This window comes from Myxocyprinus asiaticus, chromosome 15 (genome assembly GCF_019703515.2).
Source record: "Myxocyprinus asiaticus isolate MX2 ecotype Aquarium Trade chromosome 15, UBuf_Myxa_2, whole genome shotgun sequence".
Lineage (NCBI taxonomy): Eukaryota > Metazoa > Chordata > Actinopteri > Cypriniformes > Catostomidae > Myxocyprinus > Myxocyprinus asiaticus.
Window position 1 is genome coordinate 28,443,592 of NC_059358.1, and position 22,772 is coordinate 28,466,363.

The following is a 22,772-nucleotide window of genomic DNA, read 5'->3' on the forward strand; positions in this document are numbered from 1 at the left end:
CAGGGGAAATCCTAAAGTGTTGTCCTCAGTTGTTGTATTTTTTAAGTTTTATGTCAATTTTTACAATTGACTCTGACATCTCTCAGTTTCTTTCACACTTAGGCTATCTGTATGAGCTAGATTGCATGACAGCTTGGCTATTAGTAAGATTCCTTTCTAATAGTGAGGGGTAATCAGAGACGTTTAGGAATCCCAGAGCTATAAGATTGCAGTAGATGCAATCTGTTTGTATTAAATGACTCTTTACGTAACCAGCCTTCGAGCTGATTTTGATGTCTGCTCCGGTCAATGTCATTACACATTAGGAGTGTTAATACTGTAAGATACAGTATAAACACTGTTATAAAAAACAAAACAGTGAGCATAAAGAAAATCCCCCCCATGACTGTTTTGTCAGCTCAGAGTCTCATGTGACACAAAGTGCTCCAAGACATTTATCCAAAATGATCCAAATCTAATTCTGGTCCTTGCATGTTTTCAGACTGTATGTCTGCAGATAGTGTGGAGGAGAATTAGTCCTTGCTACTGTAAATGTAAATGCTATATAAATCAATTACTTATTCTGACTGCTATTGTGCAATATTTGCCAGTCTGTATAATGATATGTTTGGGCGATATAATAATTATCTCTGCATTCTGCTAAGGTCTGTAGCAAGTTCTGCTAAACACATTGCTGGCTCTGCTCTGCGCTCTGGATCATTCCCTCCCATTTTTATGATCCATTGCACTCTATGTGTCTCACACCACCCATCAGTTGTTCTGTCCTTCCATCCAGCTGTCCCCTGCAGTCTATCCCTGTCCACTGGTATTTACTGGCCATCAAATCTCTGTTTATGACATTGTTTTCATTTTTCTGATGTCGGAGATTCAATTTTACTAGCTGCAGTAAGTAGCCAAGTAATACTGTGAATTGCCATTTGTTGATAAAACAAAATTAGTTGATTCGAAATAAATGTAACTTTTTATTTTTATTTTTATTAAATCTTACTTGTGCAATTGAATAATTTACTTTCCTAGGTATCTAGAAAAGCCAAGGAGTTCATAAAACTTTCACAAACGCTCATGTCATGTACATTAATCTACTTGTTTATGTATCATAAGGATATCAAACAGAGATCTATATGTTGCGTAAACTGAGCTTCTGTATGTCGGTAGAAACCAAGTACAAAAGATAAAAGCAGAGACAGTTTAGCAGAGATAGGCCACTTCTATTAAAATGAATGGGAGAAATTGGAACACCCAACAGTCAATGGCTGTAAAAAAAGAGGTCCCGCCTTACAGGTAAAAAAGCCAATCACCTTTTAGATATAGACATCACCTGTCAATCAACTCGTGAATGCGTATGCACATTAGCTAGACAAGCCGGGAAAATTATGTGTTTTTTTAAGCATAATCTGAGGTAAAAAAGCAAAATTTATGATACCAATGTTGTCAGATTTTACTGCTGATTTGAAATATGTTCTTTTCTCATAATCTTGACCAATTGTTTTGGAGATTTCAGTCTTTCCCCATTCAAGTAAGAGCTGCATTTTTTATGCTGCTTGTTCACATAGTAAATAGCTGCCCAGCCTGCCCGAGAGCATACAAACATGCCTGCCTAATGGACTTACTTGCTCAAAAGACATTGATAAAAGGCTCCATGGGTTATGCATCATTGAAAAATGAATTAAGAATGCGTATTAAATTCCTGTTGCAAACAGGATGCATAATTGTAATTTATATTAAAGAAAGTAAAGTGAATCTGAACGAAATTCCGAGAAATTTCTGTAAGTGTAGTTTTTAATAATGCATTTCATTTGTCCATATGAATTACCCAATAAACATGTTATTTAAACTCATGAAACTGTTCTCTGGAATACTTAATTCTGATTGGTCAATCATACCATCCAGTGATCTGATCTGTCCACAGTCCGTTCACTGACCATCTAATTATTTTTGCACACAAAAATGCCTGTTCTAATCTGAATGGCAGACTTTACTCAACTTCAGGGTTTAACAGGTCAGGGTACTGGGTTGATACACTGTGCACTTTCAATTACTAATCTACTCTGTCAGAGTTTAAGTGGCATCAAATCCAGTTTTGAGGAATAACTAACTAAAAGTAGTGACACTTAGCATGTAGCATGACAGTAGCACAGCTATTTTTTAAGAAGTGTTGCTTTTCCAATAACAAGCTATATTTTCCAACGTGTTCTGATGTAGCTGCTTCATTTTCCAACATGTATTGGTGTAGCTGCTACACCACTGTAGTGTCACAAAACACTACATTTGTCAGATTGTATTGCGAACGCAGCAATGGAGCCAAGGGAGTAATTTATCATGCTCATCTAAACTGTCCTCTCTCTCATTCAGTGCCAGGAAAAACAGTCATTAAAATGAGCTGGTTCTTCTGGTTACAATAAATGATTCAATTATATTTAGTGTTGGGAACTCCAATTCATTTTAGCAAGTCGGTTTGTTTGGACAGTTCATGTTAATGAACTAGTTCACATAAATGATGGGGAAGCTACAGTTTCAAAGTAGCTTCACCAACACTGATCAAATCATTGAAAGATACTCAGAGTTTTGTTTGAGGCGCTTAGCCTAATAGAAATGTTATTGTCTTATTTTTTTTATTATTTTGTTTTTAAGCAGTTCAATTTTTTTTTTTTTTTTTTTTTTTTTTTTTTTTTGCTTTGCCAATAATGGAGGTATTCTTCTTTGGTTGTGTTTTTTGCTTGTATAAGTTTTGGCTGCCTGAATCGATGAATTTAGCTGGTGTTTGTCCACTAAATACTGTAAAGTGTCACTTTCTGGGTGTGTTGCTCTGTGTATAAAGCATAGTGATGGTGATTTTCTGGGAAAGAGAATGACAGTCTGACAGTCTGATCAGTCGGTCGGTCGGTTTGTTTTAATAAGCTGCAATGAGGACCAGACTTTATGCTGCAAGTCAAACGTTTGGCTACACAAGACCACAGAGAGTTCAGAACTAACTAGAGTCATTGAGGTTTGATTTGTGTGACAGCAGCTGGAAAGTTGGACTCCACCTCACATATTTAAATTGATCCACTGAATCCCAAAACAACATTAACCTGACACCCCCCATTGTACCTGTGTTTGTTTAACATTTCATATTACTCTTGTCCTATTTAGAGTGGAATGCTATTTTAGTAAGCCTTGCAATACATCAGCTCAGTGTTCTGATCATGTCAAGTGCTGTAATGAAGAAAGTCACAGTTCCTTAACACGTTTTGATGTACACATGAGGATGCTGATTTTGTAACTTGAGAATTACATATAGTATAACAGAGTCAAGAGTAAATATGTCACCAAAACATAAACAAGTTTATTACACCTTTTAAAGTGCATTTCTATATACATTATAACAGTTTGTTTGAGGTAGAGACACAATATTTGTGAATTCCATTCACATCTGATGAGCATTAATATCTACATTCATCTCATCTACCTATTTGACTCTCTGCATTTTTAGAGAGAATATGGCATTGCACCTGTGAAGAATTCTGGGCATTACAATATTCAGTATTACCAGCAGAATATGAGAAATGTTCAATTACAGTGGCCTCAAAAAGTATTTGGACACACTTGTACAAGACACTTGTATGAAAAATTTATGAATTTCATTGGAAATTTTAATTGGACATTTCATTAGATCAGAAATATCAAACCAAGTGGCATCTACAAAGAATTAGGCTTTTTCTTAGAGCTAACTTTTGGTTCGACAACCAGAACGTGTCCAAATACTTTGTCTTAATATTGAACAGTATATATACAGTTGAAGTCAGAAGTTTACATACACTTTGTTTTGAAACTCATTTTTTAACCACTCCACAGATTTCACATTAGCAAACTATAGTTTTGGCAAGTCGTATCAGACATCTACTTTGTGAATGACATGAGTAATTTTTCCAACAATTGTTTACAGACAGATTGTTTCACTTTTAAATGACTATATCACAATTCCAGTGGGTCAGAAGTTTACATACAAGTTAACTGTGCCTTTATGCAGCTTGGAAAATTCCAGAAAATAATGTGCCTTTAGACAATTCCAAAATATAAACACTATATAAAACTCTCTCTATATATAAAAGATTCTGTCTGAAATTTATCTCTCCCTCCTTCCCAATCTTTCTTTTTCTCCTTCCACCCCTCTTCTCTCTCGCAACTTCTTCTCCTCCTCTTGCGCTTCCCACTCCCTCATCATCTCCTCTTTCTCTGTTTTCAGTAACCAAGGTCCCCCGAGGTAAGACAGGATCTCATCAGGCCCAGGACGGAGCCAGGGGAGTGGGTGCAGCAGCTGCCTCAGCAGGGTGAGGACTAGAGAGCTTAAAGTATCAAAATGAGCGGGCAACTCTAATTCAGCCTCCTCACTGTTTCCTTTCTCCACCAGACTCATGATGTCCTCTGCTTGCTTCTCAAAATTCTCTCCCTCCCTCAGTACATTCTGTCCCCTGGCCCTCTCCTCTCGCTCACTTGTTCGATTGAACCAGTCTCTGTACTTGCAGTAGGATGGGTCTTTAGAAGTGCTCTCTTCCCAGGGGAAGCAGCCAGTCAGTAGGCAGTATATAAGGATCCCCAAGGCCCAAGTATCCAAACTGGGCTCCACAGACATCCATATATCTTCTTCCTCCTCTGTCTCACTCACTCTTTTGGCACCTTCCACCTCGGGCACACAGAAAGGGGAGTTGTACCACACAGCACGGACCTGAGTCCCCTGAGCCCTTGCCAAACCAAAGTCGCCCAGTTTGACCCAGCGACAAACACGGTCACACAAGAACACGTTCTCTGGTTTGATATCACGGTGCACAAAGCCCAGAGAATGGAGGTGTGACACAGCACCACTCAACTGGGACATCACACGTTGGGCACACTCCTCGCTCACCCTCTCCTACAGACACAGAGAGAGAGATGACGAAAATCTGTGCTCTTTATTAAACCTACTACTCAGTAGTACACGAAGTACTCTAATTAGACTGCATTAATGCATCATGCTGATGACAGGAACAGTTGTTTTGGCAAAAGAATGAGAACAGGGGGATATCAGAGAACGTGTTCATGCTGGAATAGTCATAAGAGTCTTTATTGCCTGAAAGACGGAACTTCAAAAAATGCTCCTCACATCATAACACGCCATACTTTTTCTGTTACAGCACAAGATGTGAGAATGGCCCAAAAACGTGTCCATTTGTTGTACTCTTTTGAGAACCTCCTAAGTGAAGTAAAGGTGAAGTGTGTAATTGTTTCGATGTTAAAATACTTCCTCTAATCTCAGCTTAATATGCAGAAACAACTACAAGTAAGCCATTTGTAGGTTGATTTCTCCTAAAAAGTTTAAACACTGTGACTCTGTGGCGTTATTAAAATGCTTTGTCTGTTTGAGCATCTCGACCAGCCCAACACAGCAACATTGCCTGAATAGTTTGGGGTGGGGCTACCTGTTTGTCAGCCAATGAAACACTGGGGGAGATTTTGGGAAACCTGTTTGAAAACATTATTTATGCAATAACGTTTGGTGACGCTAGTGACACAAAACTTACACACCAAAAATGGAAATTCTCTTATCATTTACTCACCCTCTTGCCATCCCAGATGTGAATGACTTTCTTTCTTCAACAGAACACAAACAAAGATTTTTAGAAAAATATCTTAGCTCTGTAGGTCCATACAATGCAAGTGAATGATGATCAGACCTTTGTAGCTCCAAAAATCACATAAAGCAGACTCATATGACTCCAGTGTTTAAATCCATATCTTCAGAAGCGATATAATAGGTGTGGGTGAGAAACAGAACAATATTTAAGTCCTTTTTTACTCTAAATCTCCACTTTAACTTTCACTTTCAGATGTAAAAGTGAAACTAAAAAGGCACCGCATGTGACTTTCAGACATAAAAGTGAAAGTGTAGTTTTAGAGTAAAAAAGGACTTAAATATTGCTCTGTTTCTTTTTTTGTAATTAATTATAATTATATTTATTTATCAAACATTATACATTTGCACATATACAGTGAAATTCTTTTTTTCACATATCCCAGCTAAGCTGGGGTCAGAGTGCAGGGTCAGCCATGATATGGCACCCCTGGAGCAGATAGGGTCAAGGGCCTTGCTCAAGGGCCCAACAGTGGCATCTTTGGCGGTGCTGGGGCTTGAATCCCTGACCTTCTGATCAGTAACCCAGAGCCTTAACCGCTGAGCCACCACTGCCCTTCTCACACACACCTATTATTTTGCTTACCTATTATTTCTTATGGATCACTTTTATGTTTCCTTTATGTGATTTTGTTTAGCTACAAAGGTCTGATTACCATTCATTTGCATTGTATGGACCTACAGAACAGATATTCTTATAAAAATCTTTGTTTGTGAAGAAAGTCATACACATCTGGGAAGGCATGATGGTGAGTAAATGATAAGAGAATTTTAATTTTTGGATGTACTATCCCTTTAAGTTCAATAATGCTTAAAGGTGCTTAAAAATGCTAAATCTTTGCTTATTTGCAAAAAAGATTCTAAGAGGAAATCCAAAATCATGTCATGCTGAAATAAGAAATTAATCAATTCTTTTCCATCCACTGACCTCTGACACGATTACATCATACAGGTCGCCATAGAGACCAGCCTCCTGGGCGAAGACATAGTGAACAGGCGTGGAGAAGAAGATACCCAAGGCCCGCGTCAGAGAGGGGTGTGTGCAACAAGAGAGGGAGAGATTGTATTCCCGCAGGAAGGCGTGGAGAGTTGTGGAGCGGCGAGGGAAGAACTTCAGAGCCATTGGGGTACCTGTAAGTTCAGTTTGAAGTGAGAAAATGTCATTCCGTTTTATCTGTCACAATTCTATTAGTATGGAATGAGTTCAGTTGTAAACAGGATCATGTCCTCTAGAGGATATTATCTACATGTTCAGGTATCATTTATATTTATGATAACAGGCCAAACTATCCAAAAGTGCATCAGTACTGACCTCTCTTTTTATGCACAGCCAGCATCACCCTGCCGTATGATCCCTCACCCAGCTTCTTTATTAGTTTGAAGTGTTCTGATGTCACCAATGATGTAATTGACTGGGCTGTGAGGTAGCACAGTTCATCTAGTTCTTGAGCTGCAGCCTAACAAGAAAAGCAAAATAAAAAAAAATTTTTGCAATCAATATTCTAAGTAAAGTTTCCAATGATGTTTTATTTGAAGCTACCTTGATCTTTGTGAAATGCAGGTTATGATTTAAAATGAAACTACTCATCCCAACTACACATTGGGTATAATTAGATTACAAAGTAATTTGTTACTGTAATCTAATTACTTTTTATTCAAGAAGTAGCATATTATATTTGAAGTTCTTGTAATCATATTACAGTTACTTACTTTCAATTAATTTAATTTTAAATACATTACTAGGGTTGTACATATTTCTAAAATAATATTTAGAAGATATTCAAAACATGAATTATGTTCATATGTACATTTGTTTGTGTTTCTGTGACAGCTGAAAGACCCCATAATGACTCATTGTAAGGAGAAACTTTGTGCTGAGTGTATAAATTATGTGCAACAATTAACAGGGAGGACATATAGACATTTTGAATTTGTTGAGCAGAAAAGTGTTTTAGATAGAGACTTAAAAGTAAAACAATTAGTAATGAGATTACTTTTTCAAACAAGGAATCAGTAAAATAATCTGATTACAATTTGAGAGACGTAATTTGTGATGGATTAATTACTTTGAGTGATTTACCCAACACTGCACCTAAGCAGAGGTCAATTCTGATGAAAATGACTGTCTGTGCATTATCCCTCTTAATACATTATATTTTATTGATTTAAGTTGAACTTCTTTTATTATTTGAGAAGAAAGAGACATCAGCAGGGTTCCTGTAGCTCAACTGGTAGAGCATAGTGCTAACAATGGCAAGATCATTAGTTCAATTCCCTGGGGAACACACAAATTATAAAATGTATACTCTGAATGCACTCACATTGGATAAAAGCGTCTGCCTAATGCATAAATATAAATGTAACAACAGAGTGATACAAAATATGTGAAACTAACACAGCTAGGAAATTGGTTCCCCAGGACAATGTTCAATCATGCAGTTTAGCATTCATCATACAAAGATATTTGACTACAGAATGCCACAATTGACCAATCAGAAAGTATTCCAGAGAAGGTGCATAAAAATAGTTGTGTAACAGTTGAACTTCCCATCTGTCAATACCTTCAGCAGCCTTTACTTTCCTGTCAAGCAGATGATGGTCAGACAATACCATAAGGCTATTAACACCTCTATGGCCCTGAAATAGCTAGGGTGCATGCTGCAACTGCATTTTTACGTAACACAAAGCAAGCAGGTAATTTTTACATTAGACACTGTATATTTATCAGGGGCATTTGTTAATTAGAATTCCTAGATGTGTGTGCGTCACACCAGTCCTGTTTCCAGAGAAGGAAACTTTGCTTTTTTGACATGCCAGCCTACGCAACCTTTAGTAACACCATGCATCTGAATAAATCCCCCAGGAACATGTGTTACTATTAACATCAGAGAACATATAATTGTGTGGTATTCTGTTACCACTTTATGAGTCTTATGGGAATCCACAGTGTCAGCTGAATGGAGCGGTTGTGTGTGTGCGTTGCTAGGCACTGAGAACAGAACCACCAGAGCTGTCTTTATCTTACTGATAGACGTCTCTAGCAGTGGCCTTTGATAACATGCCAGGAGTGGACTTGCATGCACTTGTTACATTTTCCATAGAACATTCATGCCTGTAATTTACAGTAAGACAAACACTGTTGATGTTAAAGCATAAACAGTCTGAGTGGCCACCCTGTATTTACAAGGTATTGCAAAGAATATGTATTAATTATATTACCCATTCATCCTTTGTATTAATTTTTTTTCCATTTTTCTATATTGCTCTTCAACTGTTCATATCAAGTTTTATATCCCAATTAGTCATTAGTGTACTGGAAATACAAGCATGTTTACTTTATGTAGACATCGTTTTATTGTCATAAAACCTAATTTTGCTTTTTATTTTACTTTTTGGATTTTTGTGATTTTCTTTTGCAACCTTTCTTAAATGCCTGAAGAAAATCTTTGACTGAAACATTGTTATTTACTGTAATAAAGATTTGCAGATTACGACAGCATGCAAGTCTCTTTTTGTTCTTTCAGTTATAATTGGCTTTGTTGTATTCACCAGCCTGTCACCCAGGTGTGAAAGGGGTGTATTTGTTCCTTAGCAAGTATCTATCAAACTCTGCATATAGTGCATTTTATTGGAATTGTGAAGTTTGCTTTACAGTTCATTCTTTTAAACTACATTCTTTACTATCTAAAGGCAATGACAACAGTATCACTGTGCCATTATTGCAATATTTACAATAGCTTTGTAATTTGGATTGATTATTAATTAAACTGTACATTTGCAATTGGATATGTATGCATTTGACAATGGAACACAGCACTCTATCAGAGTTCTTTATAGTACTAAATATATATTAAATATGATAAATGAAAAGTTTTCACTTGAATTTATAGGATAAAACCTGAAATGTAAAAGTGATTTAGTTCTGTAAAGCTGCCTTAAATCACACCTGTGATTATCTGTTAGTGACATCAAATCGAGTTTATTCTTGCATGCAAGCAAGCAGACAAATTACACTTCATAATAACATAATACATTGTCTAATTTGTATTCTTTAAATCATCTTGTGAAAAAATAAGAAAGTGTGTCATTAAAAGAATTCCTCTGTCCAAGGCAGCATAAGAAATAAACAGTAGTATTTGACTCACAGTCATAGCGCTGAAAGGTATCTCAGGAAGTCTTGGAAATAGTCTGTTTCTCTCTTTTCACTCTCTCTTTTCCATCTTTACAGGACTGATCACCGATTATAACTGTTGTTTGCTTGTTATCAACATACAACTGAAATTGACAATTGTTTAGGAATCTGTAGCAGTTAATCAGATATGTTACAGTGCAAGTGTGTGAGCATTAGTTCCTGATCCTTGTTTGTGGGGTTTTATATTTCTACTCTCTCTCTCTTGATCCTCAATGAGTATAACAACCTTCACCCAAGCCCAGCACCTTCCTCTGCTCTATCTCTCTCTCTCTCTCTCTCTCTCTCTCTCTCTCTCTCTCTCTTTCTTTCTCTGTCTGTCTCTCTCTCTCTCTCTCTTGTTCTCCCCTTTCCACAATCCCTTCAAAATTCTTCTACTTGATTTCACCCCAGATATCTATGTACTGCAGCTATAAGGTATGCTGCCTCTCTCTCTCTCTCTCTCTCTCTCTCACTCACTCACTCACTCACTCACTCTTTCATTCTCTCTCTCTCTCTTCACTCCTGCATGTCAGTGCTAGTGTCCCAATGTGTTCCACCTGTCTGTCAGTCTGTCTCACAACACCATATTCCGTTCCTACTGTTCCCTGCAATCTCTTTTCTAATCCCTCCTCTCTCTCACTCTTGATCTGTCCTTCCTGCTACCACTATCACTTTCATACTCAGTAAATTCCTGCTACTGTGCACTACACCAGTTCCAATCAGCAGCTATGGTGGATTAAGTGAGACTGAAGAAGATAACAAGAGGTTTTTAGGCAGTATGTGAATTGATTCCTGTCTAATGGGGGGGGGGGGGGTGTTGTAGGTAGGATTGTTCCTTTGTCTGTTGAAGTCTGCTTAGCGGACTTTTGACGTAGGGCCGTTTACATTTTTAAAGAGACATGACAGTCTTTGAAAATACATTTCAAAGACATTATTGTAAATAATTAATTCACGAAATTTACCGTATCCTAACTGCGTCAATTAAATCGTATTTGTCAATATTATCTGTACTAAAACAAAAATATTTGGGGACTGTCATGTGTATTTTGTTGATTCATGTCTTTTATTTTGTCATGTGATTTCATGTTTTCCCTCCATGTTCATGTGTCATGTTTTCATTGGTTTATTGTTTAATTAGCTTGTTATCAGTTCTGTTTGTTCATTGGTTTATGTTCCCCCATGTTCTTGTATTTAAGCCTCATGTTTTCCATTGTGTCTTTGTCAAGTATTGAATGTGTATGTGCATAGTAATGTTGTTTCTAGTCAAGTCATGTTTATAGTCATGTTATAGTCAAGTTCATGTTTATGTTTTATGTTTCACGTTTGTAGTTAGGGTTATAGGTTATCACGTTTGTAAATAAACTGCACTTGGGTTCTCTTCACTCCTCGTCATCGTCTTCATCATTGCCAGTGCCAGCACACGTTACAGAATACTTGACCAACTATGAACCCAGCAGTTCGGCTCATACGCCTACGTCAGGGGAATCGTTCCCTGGAGGATTACGTAGAGGACTTTTGCGCTCTGGCCAGCCAGGTGGACTTTAATGAGGTTGCCCTCAAAGACTGTTTTAGATTTGGACTGAATGAGTAAATTTTTTTTTTGATGCCTGGTGGTCGCAGTTCCCTCAGCCTGGCTCAATATATCGACCTCACCCTACAGATCATTGGTTCCACATTCACTGTGGGGGAGGCGGATGCCGAGCCAGAGTTCCACGACATGGCCGCCGCCGAGCCAGAGTTCCACGACATGGCCACCAAACCAGAGTTCCTAGTCATGGTCGCTGAGCTAGCGCCATCTTTTGCTCCATGCCACGTCACAGCAACGCCTCAGCCTGCTCCATGCCACGTCACAGCAATGCCTCAGCCTGCTCCATGCCACGTCACAGCAATGCCTCAGCCTGCTCCATGCCACGTCACAGCAACGCCTCAGCCTGCTCCATGCCACATCACAGTCACACCTGAGCAGTTGGACCTGGAGATGGTTCCCACCCTTATACCCACCCTTAGTTCTCCTGAGCAAGCAAGGGGAACTTTCGGCCCTCCGACCCCGCCTGGACCCTCCGAGCCCTGGACTTCGCCTTGGTCTGTCAGTCCCTCGACATTGCCTCAGCTCGGCGTTCCCTTGGCTCCACTGCAGTCCTTCAGCCTGTTGGCTTTGCCGGGGTCTCTTGTCCCTCCGGCTCCTCCTTGGTCTGTCGGTCACCTGGCTCCGCTTTGGCTCTCCGATCCTCTGGCTGCGCCTCGTCCCTCCGATCTGTCAGCTCCACCGGGGACCTAATTCCCTACGGCTCCACCTTGATCCTCAGTCCCACCGGCTCCACCTCAGTCTTCCGATCCCCAGCTCCGCCTTGGTCCTCCCTGCCATCGGCTCCACCCTGGCCCTTCAAGTCTTCGGCTACTCTCCGGGCACCAAGTTCCATGGCTCCGCCCCTCGAGCCTCTCACGGCTCTGCCTTCCATGGCTCCGCCCCTCGAGCCTCTCATGGCTCCAACCCCCACGGGCTTTGCCCTGGTCCCATGTCCCTTGCCCTTTCTCGCCACACCATGCCCCATGCCTCAAGACACCCCCCAGCTCCCTACAGAACTTTGGAACTTTAATGTTTTTTTGTGTTTGTTCTTGTGTTGGTGCGTTGGAGCCGCCCCTTAGTGGGGGGGATATGTCATGTGTATTTTGTTGATTCATGTCTTTTTATTTTGAAAAGTTTAGTTCCTGTTTCCTTGTCATGTGATTTCATGTTTTCCCTCCATGTTCATGTGTCATGTTTTCATTGGTTTATTGTTTAATTAGCTTGCTATCCATTCTGTTTCTTCATTGGTTTATGTTCCCCCATGTTCATGTATTTAAGCCTCACAGCCATGCCAGAGTCAGCTCTAGGCCATGTCACAGCCACGCCAGAGTCAGCTCTAGGCCATGTCACAGCCACGCCAGAGTCAGCTCTAGGCCATGTCACAGCCACGCCAGAATCAGCTCCAGGCCATGTCACAGCCACGCCAGAGTCAGCTCTAGGCCATGTCACAGCCACGCCAGAGTCAGCTCTAGGCCATGTCACAGCCACGCCAGAGTCAGCTCCATGCCATGTCACAGCCACGCCAGAGTCAGCTCCAGGCCATGTCACAGCCACGCCAGAGTCAGCTCCAGGCCATGTCACAGCCACGCCAGAGTCAGCTCTGTGCCATGTCACAGCCACACCAGAGTCAGCTCCAGGCCATGTCACAGCCATACCAGGGTCAGCTCCAGGTCATGTCACAGCCACGCCAGAGTCAGCTCCAGGCCATGTCACAGCCACGCCAGAGTCAGCTCCAGGTCATGTCACATCCAAGCTAGAGTCTGGTCTATGCCATGTCACAGCCATGCCAGAGTCTGCTTCATGCCATGTCACAGCCACGCCTCAGCCTGCTCCATGCCATGTCACAGCCATGCCTCCACGCCTACCATGGCCTAGTCAGGATCCTGCCATACCATGTTTCCATGTCATGCCATGTAGCCACGCCCCCCCTCCCCACACACGTCAAGTCGCCACGCCATGTTGCCATTAGCAAAATGTTATGAGATGTGAAATTTTTAGATAAAATTATTGGCAATTTAAAATAAAAAAAAAATCTCGATATGGTCAAGTTGTCATTTAAATAAATAATATACAGTCCCATTCGCTGCGTGCTACAGAGTGATCGCGAATTGCCACTCTGCTCTATCTACTTCACACACACAGACATACGCACACATGTGCACACACACAAACGCAACACAAACTACCCGTGCTTGATTTACATGCAGTGTGTTTAGTGTATAAATGGTTGTGAACATTCAAATCTCTTTCTCCAGTGCAACTCTGAGATTTTAGCTCATGAGTCCCGATTATTACAGCATTAATGGGAAGCTTGATATAACTAACCCATAAAAAAAAAAAGCTCTAGTTATGCCTGAAAATTGAAGACAGAAATATACCAGGGCTGGTAACATACCGAAGCCAAAATTTTGGTATCGGAGCAACCCTAAAATAGATATTTAAATAATAGCAGTTAACAGATCAACTTTGGCAGCCCTATTAAAAGTAAATATAAATATTATATATTCATAAATATGTGATTAAAAAACATATTTAAAAAATGATTTAGTACTGTATACTGTATATATTTAAAACTAAAATGAAAAATGTAATTAAAAGTAATTTTTATGTATTTTTGTTGGTTTTGGAGACAAGAAACAGTATTTTAGTTTAGTTTCAGTTTTTTAACAATCATAACTGTTCATATCAACTCAGGTTGCACAGACCTGTTCTTAATCAATACCTCTGTCTCCTCATTTGACTGCTCCCCACTGGCTCTCTTCACTGGTATTGAACCTGCATATTCAACCATCTGCTTGACAAAACTAACAGCTGAAACCTTACAGAACCTAATACAACTATCCTCTCCATGACAAACCCCTGCTCCATGCAGCCAATTCACATTTTCCCTCTTTAACGCTCAGTTTACCCTGAATCTCAGCTCTCTCTCTCTCTCTCTCTCTCTCTCTCTCTCTCTCTCTCTCTCTCTCTCTCTCTCTCTCTCTCTCTCTCTCTCTCTCTCTCTCTCTCTCTCTCTCTCTGCATTTCACAACTGACCCGTTTCTACATTTTGACTTAATGTCATAAAGATTTCCCTTGATGTCTCAAGTGTGACATGGCTACTGTAAGTTACATAAGACAAACAATCCCTGTTATCACTACCATGGTCAGTTTTGTTTCTTCAGCTGTCATCTGACGCTCTCTACATGCATAGCTGTTACTAATACTGTCTGCTCTTGGCTTCAAACAGACTTCAACTAGCCCCCTGGTCTCATCTCCATTCATACTTTGCACTGTGCCTCTGTCTATCCCCTGCTGTTCAAATATGTCACAAGTATGTTCGAGACATCATATAATTAGTTTAACATGTTACTCAATACCCAAGATACCCACACAAGTACCCACACATTATTTGCATTTGTGCAGTTATTTGCTTCAGAAGTTGGGGGTTACATTTAATAGTGAACATAAAAGCACTGTATTTGTATTCACTATTCAAATCAGTTATGTCTGTGGTGGCCTTGAGCTCTTATGCATGAGTGTGTGGGTGTGTGCATTTGTGTCTATTTGCAAGTACTTTTGTAAGATTTACAACATTTAAAGCAAAATTAGTTTAAAGTTTATTACATAAATTAAAATTTATAAAGAAAAAGGCCCTGACTACCACCCCTGGAGTCGTGAGTTCGAATCTATGGCATGCTGAGTGACTCCAGCCAGGTCTCCTAAGCAACCAAATTGGCCCAGTTGCTAGGGAGGGTAGAGTCACATGGGCTTACCCCCTCGTGGTTGCTATAATGTGGTTCTCGCTCTCGGTAGGGCGCGTGGTGAGTTGTGCGTGGATGCCACGGAGAACAGAGTGAAGCCTCCACACACGCTATGTCTCCGCGGTAACGTGCTCAAACAAGCCATGTGATAAGATGCACGGATTGACGGTCTCAGATGCGGAGGCAACTGAGATTCGTCCTCCGCCACCCAGATTGAGGTGAGTCACTACGCCACCACCAGGACCTAGAGTGCATTGGGAATTGGGCATTCCAAATTGGGGAGAAAAGGGGAGAAAAAGAAAAAGGCCCTGAAATATTAATTTGGAGATAGAGTTGAGAATTGTCATATGAAATATGTGATATAGTAAGAATTATTATTGCCTATGGATTCACTATAACTGTAAATGGCAAAATAATATATATGTAATTACCTTATAATAAATCATATTTTATGCAATAAAGACTCCAGCCAATCAGGAGACAGTGTTGCTATTACCACAAACCTATCACTAGAATTGTCTAATCTCTAAAACATCAGTTTTGTATGAATATTTTATATATTCACAAGAATAATATAACAGAGTCTTATTCAGATGTTTTCAAACTGGGTTCTAGGAACCCATAGGGGGCCACAAGGGGGTGCTAGAGTGTCCGCAGATTTTTATTTTTTATTTAATTTTTTAAGAAAAAAAAAAAGTAAAGTAAAAATGGTTTCTTGAAAAACTTTTATCAAATTTGACATTTATTTAAGGTGATAATTAACGCAATAATTTTATTCTATTGACAGCTAGTTTCTGCTCACCACTGTCACCTATAGTATATTCACTGGGTATTAGACAATATTTTCTGTATGGGTTCCGTGAAACTTTTTTTGGGTGAAAAGCCCTATCCACTTTTTTCCTGATTCCATTAATTACCTAGAATGTGGCGGCCCGCCACAGCCTAATTTGTCCCGCCACAGTTTCATAATGATCCAAAAATATTTTTACGCTTCTCATAATAACGTTTGAGAAGATCTCAAATGTTGTGTTTTGTATGGAGATGGAATTGTTTCATATTAACATACAAATGGAAAGAGATTCACAAATAGAAAGTTGGTTCAAAAATAAATTGAATGAGAGCCACAAATAAATGTTAGGAGTCTCACAAAAATGAAATGAATTCACAAATAAAATGCTACACGCATTTGCCGATTTTGAAACAAATCTAGCGTTAAGACGTGCGCACAAATCTACAAATAGGTGGACTCCACCCATTGTTTACTCAAGCCAATCAGATAACGACCACATTACTCTCCTAGCATGTTCTATCTTCAACCAATCATGCTTTGTTTTACTATCAGGGCATAAGAACTAAGAAAACAAGGAATAATTATGTTTCACTTATTTACTCAGGAAGTATATGGGTTGTGAGATACAGGTGAACAACAACAACAACAACAACAATAATAATAATAATAATAATAATAATAAAAGAGTTGTGAGTATACTGGAGAACTGGTGCTCTCTGCTCCACATCACAAAAAGATGGAAACAGTTGTGGGACTTTTGTGCTACTGGTGGTAAGACATCACAAAGCTCCATGGCCCAATCTTGTTCTATACAGTAATGAACTTGTTTATAATGTGAAACTGTTATTTTTTCCAATCATTTGTGTAGAATGCTCTTACAGGTTTATTTACATTTTGTATTGCACTTTCATTTCAAGACATGACATTGTAACTTAAAAGAAATCTGACATAACAGAAAAATAAACAATCTCATATGACACATTTTAAAAGTTGTCCTGTTTTGGAGTTTTGGAGCAGGTGAGTCAAGTGCTCAAAGTTGATGGGCAGTACACAGGGGAAACATCTGAAAAAGATGGCAATAACTAATGAGACAATTATCACTGTCAGAACATGATGCTGTATTTTAGAAAGGGACCCCGTAATAGTACCTCCTAAAACATTCACACAAAAGTGCTAAAACGCTAAATTCGAATAAATATTACCTTACAACTGCTTTTATTAAATACATTAACATAATATGAAACCAAATTATTGGCATAGCAGATCTTGTACACTGTGTAATATAGGATATTAATTTATGGTTTGTGCTCCTAAGATCATCCAATATGATTCAAGTTTTATAAAGACACTATCTGTACTACTGATCTTTTGTAGTATCTAGTAGTGTGTCTGTTTGGATCTGCCATGTAACATTAAGAGTAAAGGTTTTGACGACACATTTCAGTCAAGAAACTTAAAAATTAAAATAGCAGGGTCACGTGACGCCATGCAAGGAGTAGACATGTGAGCGAAGAGCTCTGTGCACTTTGCTGAATTTTCGATTATTTTCATATTATAATCTGGTGAAATTTGTTACACCCAGTTACATATTTGCCCTTTGTTGCAAAACATGGCAAAGAAGTCAAAATCCTTGGGCTCGGGAGACATTAAAAGACACTTACGTGTTCAGGATGAAAGCCCCGACAGGCCTACAGACCAGGTACTCGATTTGGATGGTGCAGTGGGAGAAGGAATCCAGCGTCAGTTGCCCAACGTGTCGGTGATGTTGACGAAGATTCTTGCTGACTTGGAGGATCTCGCTGTAATACATCGATCGATCACGGCGATGGAAATAAAATTCTCCGAGTTAGGTACAAGAGTGACTGGTGTTGAAAAATGAATCGATTTTCTGGAATCTTCGGAGAGGGAATTAACCGCTAATCCACCCGTGACCAAAGTTGATCAGGAACATCTCCTTGAAAAGCTTGAAGATCTTGAAAATAGAAGCCGCAGGAATAACATTCGAATTGTTGGAATTCCTGAGCATGAGGAGGGCAGAGATATGGTGAAATTCCTAGATGAGTTTTTCCCGAGTCTGCTCGACATAAAAGGCCACAAGCTGGAACTCGAGCAAGCTCACAGAGTGCCAGCTCACAGATCTGCTGAGGGAGATAGGCCCAGATCGATTCTGGCCAGATTTCTGAGATCATCCGATAAAGATCTTGTGTTGCGCCAGGCGAGGAACAAATGGAAGCTTTCTTGGAAGAACCATAATATTTTCTTGTTCCCGGACTTTGCGAGTTCGACAAGAGAGAAACGCGATCAGTTCAAGGAATGTAAGAAACTCTTACATCAGAAAAAGATCTCGTTTGCTCTGATGTTTCCGGCCAAACTGAGAATAGAAACGAAGGTCGGTCGCAAAGTATTGACATGTCCAAATCTGGCAATGTCTTTTATAGAATCAATGACTGAGTAAACCATTGGATGTTTCTCATGTGAGTGGGCCTGACTCACTGTACTAACTCTTGAGGATGCTGGGCGACATCTTGGATTTTTTGAGATGGCTCCTCCGAGTGGCTGGAGCTTGTTTTGTGAATAACGCTTTTCCTTAAAGAAACTTTTGCATTGATAAAAGATTACTTTTGCATTGAAGTTCCCGGACAGATTGAGAGTGGACACTATGGATGACCGCAAAATATCTACATACTGCTCACACAAAGGATGTTTTTTATGAAGTCGATGGATTATGTAAGTCATGGTATATACTTTTATGCAGCCTCCGAGTGAGTTGACTCGATCATCCGGGGAACCGGGATGCCGGTTTTGTTTCTTTTTGTATTGGTTCCGCCTAGTGGCTGGAGCTTGTTCTGTTGAATAACATTCCTTTGGAACAGCTGTTGATTAATCTGTTCGTTCTTTGTGCTTACTCCTCCTGCTGGCTGTAGTTTGTTTTGTTGAGGTTTTTTTACGGGACATTGGAATGATTACGTCATCCGCTGAACTCATAACAGCTGGCTCACTGAACATTTGTTTGTCTGTCCGAGGAATCTGAACGGTTTTATATCAGCTGGAATTTGTTTTGTGGAAGATCACACTTTTAAAACAGTTCTGTGAATGAATCTACACATTCTTAGTGTTCATTCTTCCTATTGACTGGGTTTATTTTACAAAGTATTTTCTGTTACGTAATTTTGCCTCACAAATTTGTGAGGCAAAATTGAGCAATCCGATGGCAAAGCTGTCATGGGGACTCATGGGTGTTCATGGACCTTATGAGTTTAGAGGGATTGTCGCCGGTTGGCGCTGTCATGCGCGGGGTTAATGTGCACGTTTTTCTTTTTTCTGTTTGTTTTGTTCGGGGGGATGTTCGGGGTTGATTGTTTCACTAATGGGGAATGTGGTCTATATCATTTTGTTTTTGACACACAATTTATTTTTTCTACTATATCAAAATGTCAAATGTTAATATGAGTATACTATCTCTCTCCACATGGAATGTGAATGGGTTGGGGCACCCCATAAAAAGAAGGAAAGTTATTACTTGTCTTAAACGTAAGAAATATGATATAGTGTTTCTTCAAGAAACACATCTCTCCCCGCAGGAAGCTGAAAAATTTGGGAAGATATGGGGTGGACATGTTTTTTTTAGTACTGGCTCAAGTAAGAGCAAGGGAGTCATTATATTGGTAAATAAACATCTACAATTCAAATGTCTCAAACAGATTAAAGATAAATTAGGAAGAGTAATTATTGTGTTAGTTGAAATTCAGGGGCAAAGGTTGATTTTGGCTAATATTTACGCACCTAACGTTGATGATCAGGGCTTTTTTATAGATCTTGAAGGGATGATGCAAGCCTCTGGCACCCATCATGATATAATACTGGGAGGAGACTTTAATATTTTGATGGATTCAGTCCTTGATCATAGTGAAGCAAAAGTGTGTAAGCCCCCTAGAGCAACACTGACACTTCACAGGATGTGTAAAAATCTTGGTCTTACAGATATTTGGAGACTTTTGAACCCATCTGGTAGGGACTATACATTTTTTTCATCAGTCCATAAGATTTATTCTAGAATAGATTTTTTTTTTAATATCCAAATCCCTCATTTCATCTGTTGTTGATTGCTCAATTGGAAATATCTTAGTCTCAGATCACACCCTGGTGAGTTTAGAGATGATGCCACATATAGAGAAAAATAAATCTTATAGTTGGCGCCTTAATGTGTCCCTTTTGCAAAATCCTGATTTCCAACAAATGTTAAAGACTGAAATCAGTGTTTATATGGAGACCAACTGGTCCTCGGTATCCTCTGTGGGCGTGACTTGGGAGGCACTTAAGGCAGTTCTTAGGGGTCGGATCATACAGTATGCCTCATTCGTTAAAAAATCCAAAGCACAAGAACTTGTGGAGTTGGAAGGAAATATTAAAAGTGCAGAGGCAGAGCCAAAGCGCCGTATGTCAGCTGATGGCCTCAGAGAATTGACCCGACTGAAATACAGGTATAATACTATTCTGTCACAGAAAGTGGAGTTTTGGTTGTTCAGGGCAAGACAGTCATACTTTGAGTCAGGTGATAAAGCAGGAAAACTTTTAGCTAGATATATAAAGCAGAGAGAGTCTTTTTCTATCATTCCCTCAGTGAAATCTGCTTGTGGTGAAATATTTACCTCAGCTATTGATATTAATAATGCCTTTAAAGAGTTCTATCTTGATCTCTATAGGTCCACGTCTTCATCCACTGATGAAGATATTAGGAATTTTGTGGAACCATTAGATCTCCCTAAACTGGTGACTGAGCAAAAAAATTCTCTTGATTCTGAGATAACCTTGGAGGAGCTTGTTGAGGTAATTAAAGCCTTGCCTAGGCAAGGCTCCGGGGCCTGACGGCTTTGCCGCTGAGTTTTTCAAATCTTATGCTACAGAACTGGCTCCACTTTTGTTAGAAGTTTATACTGATTCATTAAAGAATAGAAAGCTTCCGCCAACCATGACACAAGCCTGGATCAGTCTGATTCTAAAAAAGGATAAAGATCCAAGCAAGTGTTAAAGTTACCGCCTAATTTCCCTGATCCAGTTAGATGTAAAACTTTTGTCCAAAATTCTGGCTAATCGATTAAGTAAAGTTATGACATCTCTTATACATATAGATCAGGTGGGGTTTATTCGAGGCCGTAGTTCTTCTGATAATATTAGGCGTTTCATCAATATCATGTGGTCAGTAGCAAATGAACAATCTCCGGTTGCTTCCATCTCACTTGACGCCGAAAAGGCGTTTGATATGGTAGAATGGGATTATATTTTTAAGATTTTGGAAAGGTATGGGTTTGGGAATACATTTATTGGTTGGATTAAGTTACTTTATAGACACCCTGTAGCAGCGGTACAAACAAATGGGTTAATTTCAGATTATTTTACTCTGGATAGGGGCACCCGTCAGGGTTGCCCTCTTTCCCCATTATTGTTTTGTCTTGCTCTGGAACCATTAGCAGCTGCGATAAGAAAGGAGGATGATTTTCCAGGGGTGACGGCGGGAGGTGTAGCACATAAGCTTCTGCTTTACGCAGATGATATTTTATTATTCGTCTCCGACCCCACTAGATCCATGCCTTGCCTCCACAGAATTATTAACTCCTTTTCCAAATTCTCAGGATACAGAGTCAATTGGTCTAAATGGCTTTCCAGCCGGGCGCCTTCATGTGGCCCAAACAGGGAATTAAGTATTTGGGAATTTTATTCCCAGCAAATTTGTCTGATTTAGTTAGAGTTAATTTTGATCCCTTAATAAAAAGGTTTTCGAATGATGTGGACAGGTGGGCTTCATTACACTTATTGATGATTGGGAAGGTTAATGTTATTAAAATGAATTGCATTCCAAAATGTAACTATCTGCTACAATCTCTCCCTGTAGATGTCCCTCTCTCTTATTTTAAGCAATTTGATAGCATAGTGAAGTCCTTCATTTGGAATGGTAAACGTCCCAGGTTAAATTTCAGTAAGTTACATAGGCCGATTGACAAAGGTGGGTTAGGCCTACCCAAGATTTTATTTTATTATTATGCATTCAGTCTTAGACATTTTGTTCATTGGTCGCTTCCACCTGAGAGAGCTCCTCCCTGGTTTTGTATTGAAAAAGAAGTTCTTGCCCCTATCTCGCCAATGCAAAGCCTTTCGATTAAACTAGCTGGAGAGGTTAAGTCGCACCCTGTTATTTTGCATTTGCACTCGATATGGACAAAAGTGTCCAGAGTGTTTAATTCTGATATTTATTTAAACGTAGCCTCGAGCATATGGCTGAACCCTAAACTATGTATTAATAAGTCCCCTTTCTGTTGGTCAGATTGGATTGTGAGGGGGGTTAATACACTTGGTGACCTGTATGAGGGTGGAGTATTGAGGTCTTTTGAAAATTTGATTCAACATTTTGGGATTCCCAGATCTCAATTTTATAAGTATTTACAGCTGCGCCACCTGCTCTGCTCTGTTTTTGGGAGTAGCATACACCCCCCTAAAGTGGCAGATACTCTGGAAGTGGTGATTGCTGCTTTTGGGAAGGGTCATGGGGCATCAATGTATTACTCCTTGTTAATTCAGAGTCTGGGGGACAGAGCTTTAAATTCTCTTAAAAGATTATGGGAGAAAGATTTAAACTTGGTATTGGAGGATGGAGTGTGGGCAAGGATTCTAAAAAACATAAAGTCTGCATCTAGAGATGCAAGGGTTTGCCTTATGCAATTTAAGATTTTACATAGATTTTATTGGACCCCCTTTAGATTGAATAGGCTTGGTCTTAAGGACACACCCATCTGCTGGCGATGCCATACTGAAGATGGAGACACCATCCATGTTTTTTGGGGGTGCCTTAAGATCCAAGA

The 22,772-nt window shown here is 39.6% G+C and overlaps 1 protein-coding gene across 1 annotated transcript; it reads right to left on the reverse strand.

The window, feature by feature from the left end:
• Positions 1-2,067: 2,067 nt before the first annotated feature.
• sbk3 (SH3 domain binding kinase family, member 3) lies at positions 2,068-10,170 on the reverse strand. The gene is made up of 4 exons (XM_051719957.1): positions 9,793-10,170; positions 6,960-7,104; positions 6,576-6,778; positions 2,068-4,888 (listed from the first exon to the last, which is right to left on the reverse strand). Exons 1-4 carry the CDS (start codon positions 9,796-9,798, stop codon positions 4,106-4,108), a joined length of 1,137 nt encoding a protein of 378 aa, XP_051575917.1. The 5' UTR covers positions 9,799-10,170; the 3' UTR covers positions 2,068-4,105.
• Positions 10,171-22,772: the final 12,602 nt, after the last annotated feature.

What these genes read in the sequence shown, in the direction of transcription:
- sbk3 (XM_051719957.1), bottom strand. An exon ending in GGCTGTGCATAAAAAGAGAG is followed by an intron (nt 6,779 to 6,959) that starts GTCAGTACTGAT and finishes CTGAACTTACAG; the next exon opens with GTACCCCAATGGCTCTGAAG. An exon ending in ATGATGTAATCGTGTCAGAG is followed by an intron (nt 4,889 to 6,575) that starts GTCAGTGGATGG and finishes CTGTGTCTGTAG; the next exon opens with GAGAGGGTGAGCGAGGAGTG.